This window comes from Impatiens glandulifera, chromosome 3 (assembly GCF_907164915.1).
Source record: "Impatiens glandulifera chromosome 3, dImpGla2.1, whole genome shotgun sequence".
Classification (NCBI taxonomy): Eukaryota; Viridiplantae; Streptophyta; class Magnoliopsida; order Ericales; family Balsaminaceae; genus Impatiens; species Impatiens glandulifera.
In genome coordinates this window covers 4144088-4159530 of record NC_061864.1, presented here as the reverse complement: position 1 = coordinate 4159530, position 15443 = coordinate 4144088, and the positions used below count along the sequence as shown (strand labels likewise).

The following is a 15443-nucleotide window of genomic DNA, read 5'->3' as shown; positions in this document are numbered from 1 at the left end:
ACAATTATTTTTTATTTTTTTTAATGAACCCGAAAACAACATTATTAAATAATAATATTATTGATGGGAAAGAGTAATTAAGAGCTAGCATTGATGGGGTTGGCACTTGGCACCTATTATTATGAATCAGAGAAGATCGACCGTTGATATACTTATTATGGCTACCATTTTTTCAATTTATATCTTGGGCTTATATGGGTTGGACCATTTTTAAATGCTTTTGTTTTTGGGTAGTAAATGTGCATTCTCAAACAAAAGATATAATAATACTTTATTGCTACGTGAAATAATGGGCCATTTTCAAGCAATAATTTATGTTTTTGTCTTTGAATAAAATTATACTAAGTAAACAATATAATTAACAAAGACGAATCAAACAATAACACATTTGGATGGTGATTCAACTATCGCGGCTTAAGTTTGGATGTTTAAAATGGAAGTCAAATATTATTGTGTATGTCTCCTTTTTGTAAGAACAATTAACTACATAGCATTAGAGTTCGGAGTCTTAGGAACCTAAGTTTTTAATTATAATTAATGATCGGGTATTGGTTCTTCTATTGAGTATACGAAACCAATCGATTTAGACTAGAAATTGTTCTCAACCAAAATGCAAAATAAACATTTAGAATTGTTATGTTCTGAAAATTGTTAATCTCGTTGTGTTTTAGTGTGATTTAGTACACTTTAGATACTATTATTTTTGTATTATTTTATCGTTATATTTAAACTACTATTGAATTTACTTACCCACAAACCAGATTAATTTATAAGATATTAAGTTACATTGATTAAAAAAAAAGTTACAAATGGATTAATCATTATAACCCTAGGCTAAAGTAAAACTAAGGATTTGTTCCATAAGGATTATTTGAATAATTTATTGAGTTATTGATCAATTTATTAAACTATTTTTTTTATTTAAAAAAACTTCTTTTTTAATTAAATATTAATATTTCTTAAAGTATTTTCACTAATAATTCAATTATTTTTAATCTTATATCAAAAAAATTTTAAATAACTCAAACGATTATTTAAATAATCCAAATCGGTACAAGAGCTAGTTTGATATGAGATAATCAAATTTAATTCAAATCATCTATTATTATATAGTCAAATCTTGAACAGATATGTTTATAATCGTTTAACATATAAAATTAAATTTATTATTTATTTGAATAAAGTTTAAATATTAATTAAAAAATATATTTTAATAAATTAACCAAATAATCTCAAATAATAAATTAATTTATATTTTCAGAAAAAAAAATATTTTTAATTAATAATCTAGATTTTATTATTCAAATAAAAACCAATCAAATTGGACCGCCCTCTATCTCTAACTGAAAATGTAATGTTATTGTATTTGTAAATCGATTAATATACATGTCTCGTTTACATTATAATAAAATTAACTAACTATATATTATGAAAGCTGATTAACAGATTTAAATTAATTCAAACACCTAGCCGACAAAGAGTAGTAGATGCATATGAATTCAATGACTTAGTTGATTTTCAATGCATATTCGTACTTAAAAATCCAAGCTAATTAGTAGAAAAATAAGTCATCATCTAATGCAGTAATTAAATTACTAGAATAGGAAACTTTTGAGTGTTCATATTTCGACTAATTACTAGAATTTAAGTCTATTTCTTAATTTATTATTTGATAGTTAATCTAAAAGTAATTAAATTACAGCCTTAATTTGGATTATAAGCGGCGTACTAACGTTATTGATTTCTCATCATTTTGATGTATTGATCTTGAAATTTAAGAGCTCATTTGATTTTGGGTTATTTTTAATTATTTACAAACAAACAAAAAATTATACTTCTAATTTTAAATTACTTAATTTATTAATTAAAATATATTTATTTTATTAAATTTAAATATATAAAAAAAATTAATTAAACAAATATAAAATAACATGTTTTTATCAAAAAAAAATATTTTAAATAAAATACAGAAAAATCATAGAAACTCAATCTCAAACGTTGCTCCAAAAGTTTCAAATCATTATTAGTTTTATTTTTTTAAATGGGCATTATCGATGGCCACTTGATGAATATAATATATAGACGGATATAAGAATTAAAGTTGGAGTGAGGTTATAAAAAATAAATAAAGTGACTTAAGAAAATTATGAAATAATAGACAATCCGTGAGTTTTGTGACTTGTCCACTTTCTAAAAAAATTTAAAAAATCACTATTTGGTGTAAGATAATCTATATTTGGATTTTTACTGAATATATTTACCACCCGTAATGTTTTTTTTTTGTTTTTTTGTTCCTATTGACGTTACACCTGGCTAATTAGGAGTTGTATTTCTAGAACCAAAAAAAAAAATAGTTGTTTGAGTTAGGATTATTGGGTTTAAATTAGGTCATAATTAAAATTCTTTGGTAATAAAAATTCAGAGGAATTTGTTTGCATCGCCTGTTATAAATGGTGCAAATCACTATGGTTGATCATTTCTTCAAATTAATTTTTTTTAATCTGTAAATTTTGTTCTGTTAAGATCAATTATTGTTACGTAAAACTAACTTAATAAGTTATTTGAAAACTTACTGGTATAAATAATATTTATGGCATTACTCATTTAAATCAACATATCCCATACTATTTGCCGAACAAAGTTATTAATGTGATTTTTTTACTCTTTGTTAATTATAAGTACTTTTGAATGTGATAAATTAAAAAATAAAATAAAATAAAGAGGATAATAATTATTCGAGGACATAAGCGTGGGGCATCATTGCAAAGAAGTCCACATGCATGTGAAAACCTGGCACGTAGTGTACGTAACTTATCAAGTACCTTGTCAAAATATCATTTCCCATCACAATTCTCAATAAGAATATTAGAGCATCTATAAATAATTAATAATTACAAATATCTATTGTGATTCAATTAATTAATGATAAACCAATTATTTAGCTTAAATATTACTCTCTTGACATTAACTAGGCTGTCAAATTATGATCATAGTAAGATGTAATTATCAGCTAGCTAGAACATATTTTTTATTTTCCAATCATATATATATATATATATATAGTAGGATAATAAATATATTCGGTTTGAATACCAATTATTATGTGCTAATTAATTAAGATTATAATTAATAAATAATAGATTGACCACGCGTGTTCAATTCTCATCTCTCTTAATATATAAATAATAATAAATTGTAATGACAATAACACTCTGGAGGCAGGTAGTCCCACCAACTTGTAATTTAATTATGCATTAACTTCTCGAATGTGAAACACTTGGAAGAATTTGAGTTGTGTATTATATTTGAATTGAAAAAATATTCTATTTATTTTGGAACTAAATATATGATTTTGATATAAAATAAACTAATATATTTTGATGAGATATATTATATAAAAAGGTTTAGATTTAAATTATTTGGTTGAAGGTAAATTATGAAATGTATACGTACTCAAATTAATACTGATCAATACTCAAATTAATACATCTAATTAATTTGTCGGATAATCATAATAATAATCATCTCAATTATAATTATATATATTTAAAAATGAAACGTGTTGAAAGTAAATAAATATATAATTTATAGTGAGAGGGAAATTAATAAATGTGATCTAGATATGTCGATCGATCTAGGGAAAGAGAAATACAACATTCATATCAAAACCAACCTATAATCAATTAATTAATTAATTAATTAAGAAGGACATCGATCAGTTGTCATTTTCAGCTTAGTTTGTACATTTATAACCCAGACAAAATTAACAATTTTGGCTCTCTCTTTTATGTATAAACGGGATGATCATGATGATGATAATGATATAAATTAAAATAAATATGTAATAAACGGAACTTTTTTAAAATAATAATAATAATAATAACTGAAAGCAGATAAATGTTAAAATTACTAAATCCTGTGTGCTGAATGACATATCAAAAAACATTTTAACAATGAGAGAAACTTACTTGACCATAAAAGGGATGTACTCGCCGGGCGTGAGATCGAGTGTAATCTTAACAAATTATATATATATATATATATATATATATATTTCTATTAATTTTGATAGATTATATCTTATGTCATTTTGTTTTTGCCTACCCTCATCATTTTTCATTAGAAAAATGATAGAGAACACGACTTGAGACAGCAAATGATGTCTACGTGGGTTGACATAATATTCTCTCCTATTATTAATTATTTTTTCTCTCTTATTATTAATTATTTTCTCTCTCCTCTTATTAATAATTAGTTAAATGGAGAGAAAATAATTAATCATAATTAATCGTGAGAATAAAAATATTAAATAAATATTTATTTATAACCTCTTATTAAATAATTTCTATCCTATAATTGATTAATAATTAGTTAACTGGAGAGAAAATAATTAATAGTAAGAATAGAAATATTAAATAAACATTTATTTATAAGTAATAAAACTAAAAAAATATTAATAAGTTAATAGAAAAAAATAAAAAATAAAAAGAAAAAGAGGTCATAAAAAATAAATAAATAATTTATGATAAATAAAGGAATTGAAAAGTCATAAAAATAAAATAAAAATAAAAAGATAAATTCATAATTCAATTAACCAGTCATATTAATTAGGATTTAGGGTTTAGAATTTAGAATTTAGTATTTAGGATTTGGGGTTTAGAGTTTAAGATTTAGTGTTTAAGGTTTAGAATTTAGGGTTTAAGGTTTAGAATTTATTTAAATAAATTATTAAAATATGTAATGTGGGAGTTTGTTGTAAATTATTGAATTAAAATAATAATCGTGAGAATATAGATAAATGAGATAAATTAATTTGTAGACATAGAGAGATAAATTAATTAATAAGAGTAGAGAATATTCTACAAACGTGTTTTATTATTATTATATTTTTATTTATTTATTAATTTCACCTGTCGCCGCCACGTAGACCATCGCTCTCTCAGTCGGGCTCTATCATTCCTCTTTTCATTATATATATGTAATATTTAAAAATTAAAAATAACTTATATATAAATTATTTAGTTGTTTTTAATAGTTGTACCTACTGTTTCAGCCCAATTCAAAAACAAACAAGTTATTACTAGAATATATATATATATATATAACTTATAATAAACTAATAATATATAATTTTTAAAATATTATATTAAAGTTCTCTCTTAAAATTTGACATTAGGTATATTTCTTGTTAACTATTTAATAATGAAAAGCTAGTATTTATTTTTAATAAGTCGACATTTTAATTCCATGTATATACTTCTTATGGATTAAGTTTAATTTCTAATTTTTATAAATTAATTATTAGGAATTCAGTTCATACTATAATATTTCAAATATTGGTGCAACTTTGAATTGTAATTAATGTTTAGAGAAAAAAAATAAAGAAAAAAAGGAGGAAGATGGGACCCGATGTCCAATGAGGGAGCAACACGCTATAGAGTAAACACCTTTTTTTTCCCTTATTTATTTATTTTTATATATATATAAGATAGAGAATATATATATATATATATCATTTTAAATATAATTCCTTAATTTATAAACTAAAATATTATTATTTTATTTTTATAAAAAATATAATATTATAGTAATTCTACCGATTAAAAACCCAAATAATTTTGTTATAATACAATTTTACTGTTTTCCAAAAAAAATCCCAAATGAAAACATGTTCTTTGAAGCTTCATACTATACTTTGGTCCTTGTTTAATCTGAAGATTAATCTCATTCAATATATATTAGTAATCAATTAAAATACAAGATTTATATAGTTTAGAATGTTTTAGAATATATTTAGAATCTTAAATTAAATCTAAATGTCAATCCGATATAGCCTCTCTTTTTCTTGTCCCCACAAGCCCACATGCCTTTGTTCTTCTCTCTTTCTCCCTTAAAACTCTCAAACATTTCTATATATATGTTCTTCACCCTCACTTCATCATTTACCACCAAATTAATATCCATCGATCATCAATCAACAAGTAGAGCTTTTTTTCTCACAGACACAAAAGAAAAGGATCGGAAGAAGAAAGAGAGAGTGATGGGGATGAAGAACAAGACAATGTTGAAGCAGATTGTGAAGAGATGTTCGAGTCTGAGAATTAAGAAGCAGGAAGAAGATGAAGAAGAAGAAGAATGTCTGCAACTTCCCGATGACGTACCAAAAGGTCATTTCGCTGTTTATGTTGGAGAGAATCGAAGCAGACACATAATCCCCATCTCCTTCTTGTCTTATCCACAGTTTCAGTCTCTTCTCCATCAAGCAGAGGAAGAATTTGGCTTTAATTATCTCGACAATGGCATCACCATTCCCTGTCAAGAACATGTCTTTCAGGCCCTAACTAATTCACTCATCTCATCCCACCACCTGCATACAACAAATTCATGATCTTCTTAATTAATTTATAATATCTAGCTAGCTAGCTAACCAGGTTCAGTTTCAGCTGATCGATCGATCATATGAAAACCCATGATCAATATTATTGTAATCTCGTGGCTTTCTTATATGCACGTGTCAGTGATCGATCGATATACTATCTGTCTTCCTTTCTTTTTCATACTTCACTTGTGATGATGAGATAAATACTTCTATATATATATAAATGCATTTTGCAGATTTTAATTTGTGTCTTGTATGCAAGCAATTACTATATATATCTATCTATATAATTTTAATTAATATTGTCCCAAAACCATGCTTATAAGAATATTGAATTAGTTATTAATTAACGGTTTTAAAGTCTTTACACAAACACTTATAAAAAAAAAATGAATTTAAATGGTCTCTACATTCAACTATGATTTTAATTTCACTCATTTGCAACCATTCATGTATTGCTTTTGACTCATTTTCATCCACTTATAAATATTTATATTTTATTTTTATATTTTGGTTTGAAAGAGAGTAAAATGATTGGTTTAACTTTGACTCATATAAAAAAATTCTATCATCATTTTCATTTTAACTTAAAAACAGATTTGTAAAAATAAAATTATAATGTTTAATTTGTTTAATAGACTTACTTTTATCAAATTAAAGTAAGAGGAGATAATTAACCAATAAAAAGTAAAGTAGGATTCTTCACTTTATTTTTATTTGAAAATATTATAAATCGTTATATTTAACAGAAACTAATATTTTTAGTATTTATATAGGCTAGTGGAGGTGGAATTATATGAAGTCATCGATCGGATGGATCAAATAGAGAAAAAACATATTTGTAGTACGAAGACATATATACCATATAAATTAACACCACTTATTATATATAGATTATAATTTGATTCCAGTTTATTCTCTCCACCGCTTTTGGTCAACCATATTCGATTAATCATTTTTTAAAGCTCTAGTTTATTTTTATAAATAATATATAGACTTTAATATGTAATATTTTGATTTTTAATCTACGTTCAATAATTATAGTGCTAACATTTATATTTGCATTTATTATATATATATATGTATATTTATTTTTAAAAGATGAAACCAATTCTATTAACCATTTTTTTTTCAAGATAGATGATAAAAATGTAAAAAATCATTCAAAAATATTTTGATATAATTTTCTTATAAAAAAAAACATTAATTCCAAAAAGAAAAATAGAAAGAAAGTAAAGAAAAAACTAACATGATGAAATAAGTTTGTGCTTCCTAAAATAGAAATTATTATGCTAGCTTCTTTAAGGAATTTTCCATAAGATAAATAAAATATTAGGGTTGATAACTAAGAGCTTGTTTGATCTTGGATTTTATTTCAAATGTTTTTTCCATTATATTACTATTTTTTTAATCATTAATTAATCAAAACATTTTTATTAAATTTTAAATATACAAGATTTTTTTGAAATATATTTTTTTTAAATGTTTAAATTTATTAAAAAAAATAATAGACCAAAGCTTACGTTGATTGAACAAAACTGTGAATATTTTCCCCCACAAGAGGGAAAAAAAGTGGAAATTCCTTGGGAGGAATCGAAGTACTTGTGGCCCCAAAATTATGGATGGTTGAGGAGTTTTGGGAATCCTTTTTTTTAATTGATTTTTTTACTTAATTATTTATATTTTCAAACATTTTTATCTAGTTTAAAAATACACACATATATATTACTTGTAATCTTTGAAATATTCAGTTTTATTTAACCTTTTTTCCTTAAAAATATATATTATACCAAATATTTTGTAACTAGCTTTAATTTTTTCATTAGGGGAGAGTAATGCTATATAAGTGAGTAAGTGACATGTCCTTTTTTAAGAATAATAATAATTCATTGAAAACTAATTGTAGTGACTAGATATATAATTAAACATATACTTTACAGTTCATTCAGAATTGTAATCTTAGCAATATTAGCAAAATTCTCAATGGTGCATGACAAGCAAATAATTTACATATAAAGATGCTATTGCCGCGTTTAATAAATAAGTTATAACATGTCAATTGACGCGTTAAAGTTGCATATTGAAAAGAAAACACATAAAAATGATTGCCTATATATGGGTACTCTACACACATCATTATTTGGTAAATTTTTACCACTTTTAGGATTGAATAAAAACATATTTTATTATAAGAACTATCAAAGATTAATTATTCAAAACATTGATTGATTTTCAATGTAATGTTCTTAAATGATTGCCTTTGTTACTTATTCAGTTTCAAATTTTATTTTTAAATATTTTGTTCTATAATTATATGGATCAATTAAGTCACATTTAATCTATTTTCCTTAAAAAGGAATTTAATTAATAGCCGTCCGACATGATAAAATTAAATTTGTTTTAATTAATTAATTAAGGTATGAACTCAAGACCCATTCAAGTTCACATTAGGCTCAATGGTTTCTCTGACCATGCACCCTTAATTACTCCTCATATAATCACCGTCATTTTCATTTTCATTTTATTTGAGTCAAGATTTGAATTTGGATGTTTCAAGAACTTTCCAGATCAGTGGGATAAATATTTGACAAAAAGAAAAAATTAATACAAATATTTAAAAAAAATATAATTTCAAATAAATTTATTGACAAAGTTTTAAATCTAAATTCATAACAGATCTGACTCGAGCTATGTTCATTATCTATAATTTATATGCACAAATAATTAATTTTAAAATATAATAGTGTCAAAATTTTAGACATGTACTAATGTGGATTTTTTTATTTATTTTAGTGTAACATATAAATTAAATGAAACAGTTATGAGGAGAAAAGATCCGTAACCCGATCCACAACCCGACCTGACCACATCCACTCTCGCCCTTCCAGCTTTTCTTCTCTAGTATAGCTAGCCTATTTATTACTTTCGGGTAAAATATAACTTGTAAATATTATGATTCTAAAATCTAAATAGACTTTCATATATTTTTATAAGCCCATTTCTTTTGGATTTACTAATATAATTTGATTTTTCTTTAAACCCAAAATACTTTGTATTGGACTTGACTCACATGGTCCATTAACGGGCCATATAAAATAAATTGTTGTTATTTGAAGGTCTTGAATCTTGATAGATATTTTGATTATTTTGAAATTATCCGGTTAATTTGAAAATGTAAAGATTTTATAAAATATTATAAAAAATAAAAAATTCATTTGACTATTAAATAGTTTGATGAAAAGAAAGTTATAACAAGATTTTTGATTTATTTTGAAAAGATTAACTCTTTTATTAATTATTAAGGTGTTAGAGTATTTTATTTTTCTCAAAAAATAAAGAAGGTGTTGGAGTATTTCAATTTATGTTTTCTTTTATTTAATATTCAACTAATCTAATCTTACCGTTGAAAATATCTAGGTTTGAGCAATAAAAAAAGAAAAAATAATATGAGTCTATTATTATTATTTGCTTATTAAATAAGAATTAATTGGGTTAGGACATGCTTGGGGACAAACAGATATAGTCAGTGCAGAAATCTTTTATCAACTATCTTGTACGAACTCTTTGAAAATTAGGTCCATTTTTAATACCAATTTTTATTTATTATTATTTTTTACTCAGCTTGTTTAAGGTCTTATTCAGTTCAAATTATTTAAATAATCTTAAAGGAAAGAAAAAATAATTATTAGTGATGATTTTGAGGAGAGATATATTTTTTGGTAAAAAAACTTAAAAGGTATTGATATATTTAATAAAATAAATAATAATAATTTAAAATAAAGGGTATTTTAGTATTTTGGTTAATGAATTGACGAATAAATAGAGAGTGAAATGATACTTGTTTTAGTTGAATTATTTGAAAAATCCAAATTTGAACAAGGTCTAAAACTTTAAAATCATCTTCCATATCAATTATAGTTATCTATCAATCAAATATAATTATGAGTGAAAAAGTGTTAGAATTTGATATTTTAATCCTTACTAAAAATTAAAAACAAGATATATATGAATAAGTGTATGAGTAAATATTGGAGGCATTTGTTCATGTGGAAGATAATTATTCATTATTAATTTTTTTATATTTATACAAATAATTATATTTAAATGACTCGTATGGAGAAATTTAACTCTTAGTAGTCATAAGTTAATGTCTTCATAGCGCACCCAGAACATTTAATAAATTTTGTTTTTGAAATATGGTATAAATAAAATGAACGGCCATTATCGATGAGTTGAAGAAGCAATGGTCCAGTTTGAGTAATGGAGTTTTGATGCCATGGGCCCATCCCTTCCAATCACCATCATCATCAAGTCCTCCTCCTGCAGCCTACCTTTTCATCATTAATTAATTATATAACATTATTCTACTTTCTATTTTTTATCCCACGCCGACAATTGCACTTTTTTATTTCTTTCTTTCTTCCTTCAGAATAAGACCATCAATCACCTCAATTTTATAATAATAATAATAATAATAACAAAACAAACGAATACAGATTTGTGTATTTATTATTATTATTATTATTATGCGCACCTAAATTAAACACATTCCCATAATTGTTAGCCTCTTCCCCACAACTTGTTCAAATTACATTACACAACAAACACTCCATCATCATCATACAATACTGAGAGAGATCTTTATTCATTCATTCATTCATTCACCACTCTTACCACCTTTCGAATTGGAGCCGGAGCTGGAAAAGAATCTGCTGAACCCTCGAGAATGCTTCTCGGGGGTTGGCGTACCAGACTTGTTACCCGAATGTTTGGGTGACCTGATAGTAGGTGTGGTTGTTTCGGCATCTGAATGCCATGTTTCGTCTATGCTTCCACTCTCTATAATAACGGACGGGTCCATCTCATGTTGCACTGACTCCCCCCCTTCTTCTTGTTTTTCATTTTTATCTTGAAATGGCCAGCCAACATATTCAGTTTGTGGGGGACGCATTGCTTTCAGTTGCTTTCCCAGTAGAAATATGTTTTCTTGACATTCTACCAACTTCTCCGCTGCTGCAGCCAACTCTTTTTCCTGTCGTCAATTTCAACTCAACATTAACAAATTAAAATAAATTAAATTCTGCAAACCAAAACTAACATTCACTTACCTGTTGATTATTGCTTTCAGCTTCAGCTGCAGAATTCTCCATCCTTTTTACAAAAAAAACAAAACAATTAAAATATGTTTGACTAACTAAATAAACAACCAACCAACCAACCTCTGTAATTCATCCTGAAGGTCTTTGCACATGGCCAATGCATCCTGATGATTTCTCTTTTCCTCTTGAAGCTCCATATCTATATTCTCTATCTTCGTTTGTAAAAGGTTCACCTCCGTCTGTAACTCCTCCCCACGTTTCTCAAGTGAATTGTAAGACTCTGCCATACATTTCAGTTGTGTCTCGGCCAATCCATTCGTTTTCTGAGCAGATGATAATTGAGATTTAACTTCCGCCAGAATCTGTTCCACTTCGTGTAACTGGTTTTTCGTGGTTTCTAGATTTTGAGTACATCTCTCTAGTTCGACAAACAGTTTCTCCTTTTCGAGTTTCAACTGTTCAAACTCCTCAAACGAGCATTTCCATGGCAAAGCCTTTGATTCAGAGGTTGGAACAAAGCTTCCTTCGTGGGGAACATCGGGGTCAGATGTCGAGTCAGAAGAAAAGTCACCACTTCCGTTGGGGTATTCTTGAACAGGCTTGTTTTCGGGTAATGCAACCTTGTCTATGTAATCGGAAACAATTGATTCCACTTCATTGTCTTTGTAACCAAGGACATTAACTTGAAGGTTGCTGCTAGCCTTCAGCAGAACATGTGATAGGTCAATTAAAAAATCAATCAAGCTTGATTTACAGTTAATAACCTTATCGTAGGTGTAAGAGAATTCATCAATTTTTTTGCTCAATCCATCGGCACCATCAGATGATCTTCCCTGAACAGACATGGCTTCCTTCCCCAGAACCAACACAAATTCATGAATCTGAGAAATTGCAGATACTGTTTCTTCAGTTATTACACAACCCTTGTCGCTCACTGAAGAGATTTCTTCGGCTGCTGCTGCTGTATCGTGCATGCTACCTCGTGTTTCCTCTACAAGATGCTTAATGCTATCCAGAGCTTTTTCTATCTCAGCATCTTTCACTGTCGACTCGATCAGCTTGGATATTTCTGATTGGAGCTTCACCAAGGGAGACAGATCTTCACCAGATTTTGAAGAGGCTTCTGACAACCTTTCATGTGCATCTTGATTTTTGACTTCAGATGTTATATTGCTTGAAACATTCGAATCTGCAAGGTCTCCATTTGCGAGTTTCTCCATCTCCAGAAAATCATCCATTAGTTCCAAGTGTTTACTGTTTTCGACCTTGTTAGGTTTCTCAACAGTCTTTTCCTTTTTCAAATGAGAGAGTTCGGAGACCAGCAGTGCAGCATCATTATCATCTTCAGACATTGATGCAATGCTTGGTGGACTGCTGACATTTTGACCAAGGGACCCTTCATATGAAGTCCGAAGATAAGATTTTGAGGGACTTTGCTGTTGGGATTCTAACAACTGGAGCTTGGCTAATGTCTTAGCGCACATATTTCGTGTACCCTGCAACTCACTATTGCGGGTAGCTAGAGCTTCTTTCAGCATCTTTGTTTCTTCTTCCATTGTGAATAGTCTTTCAGTGAGAAAGTCATTCTCCTTTTGAAACTTTTGAATGCTGTCAAATGAAAATTCAGACGTGTGAGATGGATGTGGACTAGACGGCTTGACTGGAGACTTCTTAAGTCTAGTTTCTCCATAATCCCTTCCTCCCAAACTCTCAACTTCTAACTTCATTTGAGCCAGTGCTGCAGGACCAGGCAACTTCTTCTTCACAAGACCACGTAGCCTTTGGCATTCTGCTTCTAGCTTAGCTATTTTCTTGACTCCTTCTAGATGCTGTTTGTTTGCCACTTCTGCAGATCTTGCACTCATATTCTTTTCCTCGTTACGAATTTCAAGCTCTTTGGTAGTAACATGGAGCTCGTATTTCAGCGAGTTTATATCTTTCTCGAATATTTCGATATTGCTCTTCAGTAATTGGATTTCTGCATCTGCCCGAGACTTTTGTTCACTTATTTTCATTAACATGTTGGAACGTTCCTGTAATGACCTTGAAATTGCCCCATTCTCTGCTTCTGATTTGAGAAGTTCTTGATCCAAGTAAGATACTTTTGATTCGAATTCGGTTCTTATTTTATCCAATTGCTTTGTGTGGGCATGAACTACATCTTGCAATTCCTCTTCATGATCTTCCTTCAAGCTACGAATCTGCCTCATACATTCCTTGAGTGCACCGTCCAAATGTGATGCTCGATCTTCAGCTGTAAGTTTGAGTAATGTAACAGATTCTAGGTGGTTTTTCAGAGCCAAAGCCTCTGCCTCTGCTTTCTCCCAACCTGCAGTATAGTGGAGAGAATTCAAGCAAGAATCAGCTAAGAACATGAAAAAAATAGTAAAGAAAGATCTGACACTGAACCTGAAACAGCTTCGTCTGCAACTTTGGCATGTTGTTTCACTAGGGTTTCCTTTGTAGTTATCTCTGATTGAACTTCGGATAATTTCTCATCTAGTTCGGTTATAGTTTCTTCTAAACTCTTTACTTGATCCTCGTATCCATTTACTTGCTCCTCGTATGTCTTTACTTGTTCCTCCAATCCAGTTAGATGTGAATAGGATTCAATAGAAATTTGAACGTAGTTTGGCTTCTTATAGTTATCCTGTAGTAGTCGATGAGAGCATCAGTGTGTTCATAACAAGGAAGAACAAACATACAGCAGGCAAGTGTTTATGAAAAGTACCTGTTCGCTCTGAGAACCAGTTGATGACAAAGCACCGGCGGCCGCCTCTAACACAGCAACTGCTTTCTCAGTTCCAGATTTGTCTGACCTCTTCTTCCAAGGCCAACTCCGCCGATCCATCTCTAACTAATCTTCACATGCACAAACAAGTAAGAAAAATTGTAAAATGTTCATCAATTTCAAGATACCCTAAACCTCTGTATGATAACATGCACTGCATTTACAAGCTTCAGTCATGGACAAGGAAAATAAAATAAAATAAAAGGCAGTCATGCTTAGAAGGTCCATCCAAAGGCACGAGACTCGTCTCATATGCAGACATTTTGTCCGTAATGAACGAATCCCATACATACGGAGAAAGACGAATCTGCTCAGAAAATAAAGGAAATAAACATATGCTAAATAATCTGGAGAGAAAGAAAACAATCGTATCACTATTAGAAAGAGGAATCAAGTTGAGAAACTGTAGAACCTCCAATAAGAGCAAATGCTAGAGAAAGAAAAGCAGTTATCCAATTTCCGGAACAGCGACCGATGAGTTTCACCGTCGTCGCTGAAGATGAATTACTAAATTCGGCCGGAAAAGAAGAAAAATATAGTTCTGTAGCTGAAGAAATCAACTCGCATAAAGCACCGACAAAAGAATAAGTATGAATAAGAGGAGAGCGACAGTAGAACTAACACAAAAACAAAAGGAAACGAGTTTCATCAATATAAACAAAAGAAAGAGAGTTGGTGGATGAAAAGAGTAGTGCATCTAGTCCACTGAGCCATTGATGAACCTTCAAAAAAGACGAGATTGCAAAAAACTCACCGCCAGTCCAATGTAGGCTCTAGTGAGAAAAGCAGAAAACAGAGAAAAGTCTCCAAAATACAGAGGCGTCAGAGATATGTACTTCTCAAGGCTCAGCTCCTAGTTCATATAATCCTCTTCCTCATCTCATCTTCTTCATCAGATAGAGAGAGAAAGAGAGAATAGGTGTTGTTGATAACAGTAGAGAGAGAGTGGTAAAAATAATAGTAATTAGAAAATAAATAAATAAATAAAATCACCTTGAAGTTGTTAATTAAACTTGTGAAGGAGGATACAAATGACACATGTGACCTTGAGTTGGTTCATTCTTGAAACGTGTAGTGGGATTTGGAATTTGTATTAGCTGTTACCCCGTAACAAACTAAATTCAGGAACTGCTTACTTTTTTATATTATAATAATAATAATAAATATAATTGGT

At 28.5% G+C, this 15443-nt stretch overlaps 2 protein-coding genes across 3 annotated transcripts; one reads left to right on the top strand and one right to left on the bottom strand.

The window, feature by feature from the left end:
• The first annotated feature begins 5959 nt into the window (after positions 1–5959).
• Positions 5960–6517, top strand: LOC124932479 (auxin-responsive protein SAUR50-like). Its single transcript, XM_047473114.1, has one exon. It carries the CDS (start codon positions 6041–6043, stop codon positions 6386–6388), a length of 348 nt encoding a protein of 115 aa, XP_047329070.1. The 5' UTR covers positions 5960–6040; the 3' UTR covers positions 6389–6517.
• Positions 6518–10860: 4343 nt separating this feature from the next.
• Positions 10861–15214, bottom strand: LOC124928803 (filament-like plant protein 4). Of its 2 annotated transcripts, XM_047469050.1 has the most exons (7): positions 15024–15214; positions 14682–14810; positions 14210–14340; positions 13888–14128; positions 11599–13807; positions 11488–11530; positions 10861–11411 (listed from the first exon to the last, which is right to left on the bottom strand). In XM_047469050.1, the coding sequence occupies exons 3-7, from the start codon at positions 14327–14329 to the stop codon at positions 11037–11039; spliced, it is 2988 nt and encodes a 995-aa protein (XP_047325006.1). In that variant the 5' UTR covers positions 14330–14340; positions 14682–14810; positions 15024–15214; the 3' UTR covers positions 10861–11036. The 2 variants fall into 2 exon arrangements, with proteins under 2 accessions (XP_047325006.1, XP_047325005.1); XM_047469049.1 differs by lacking the exon at positions 14682–14810.
• Between the last annotated feature and the right edge of the window lie 229 nt (positions 15215–15443).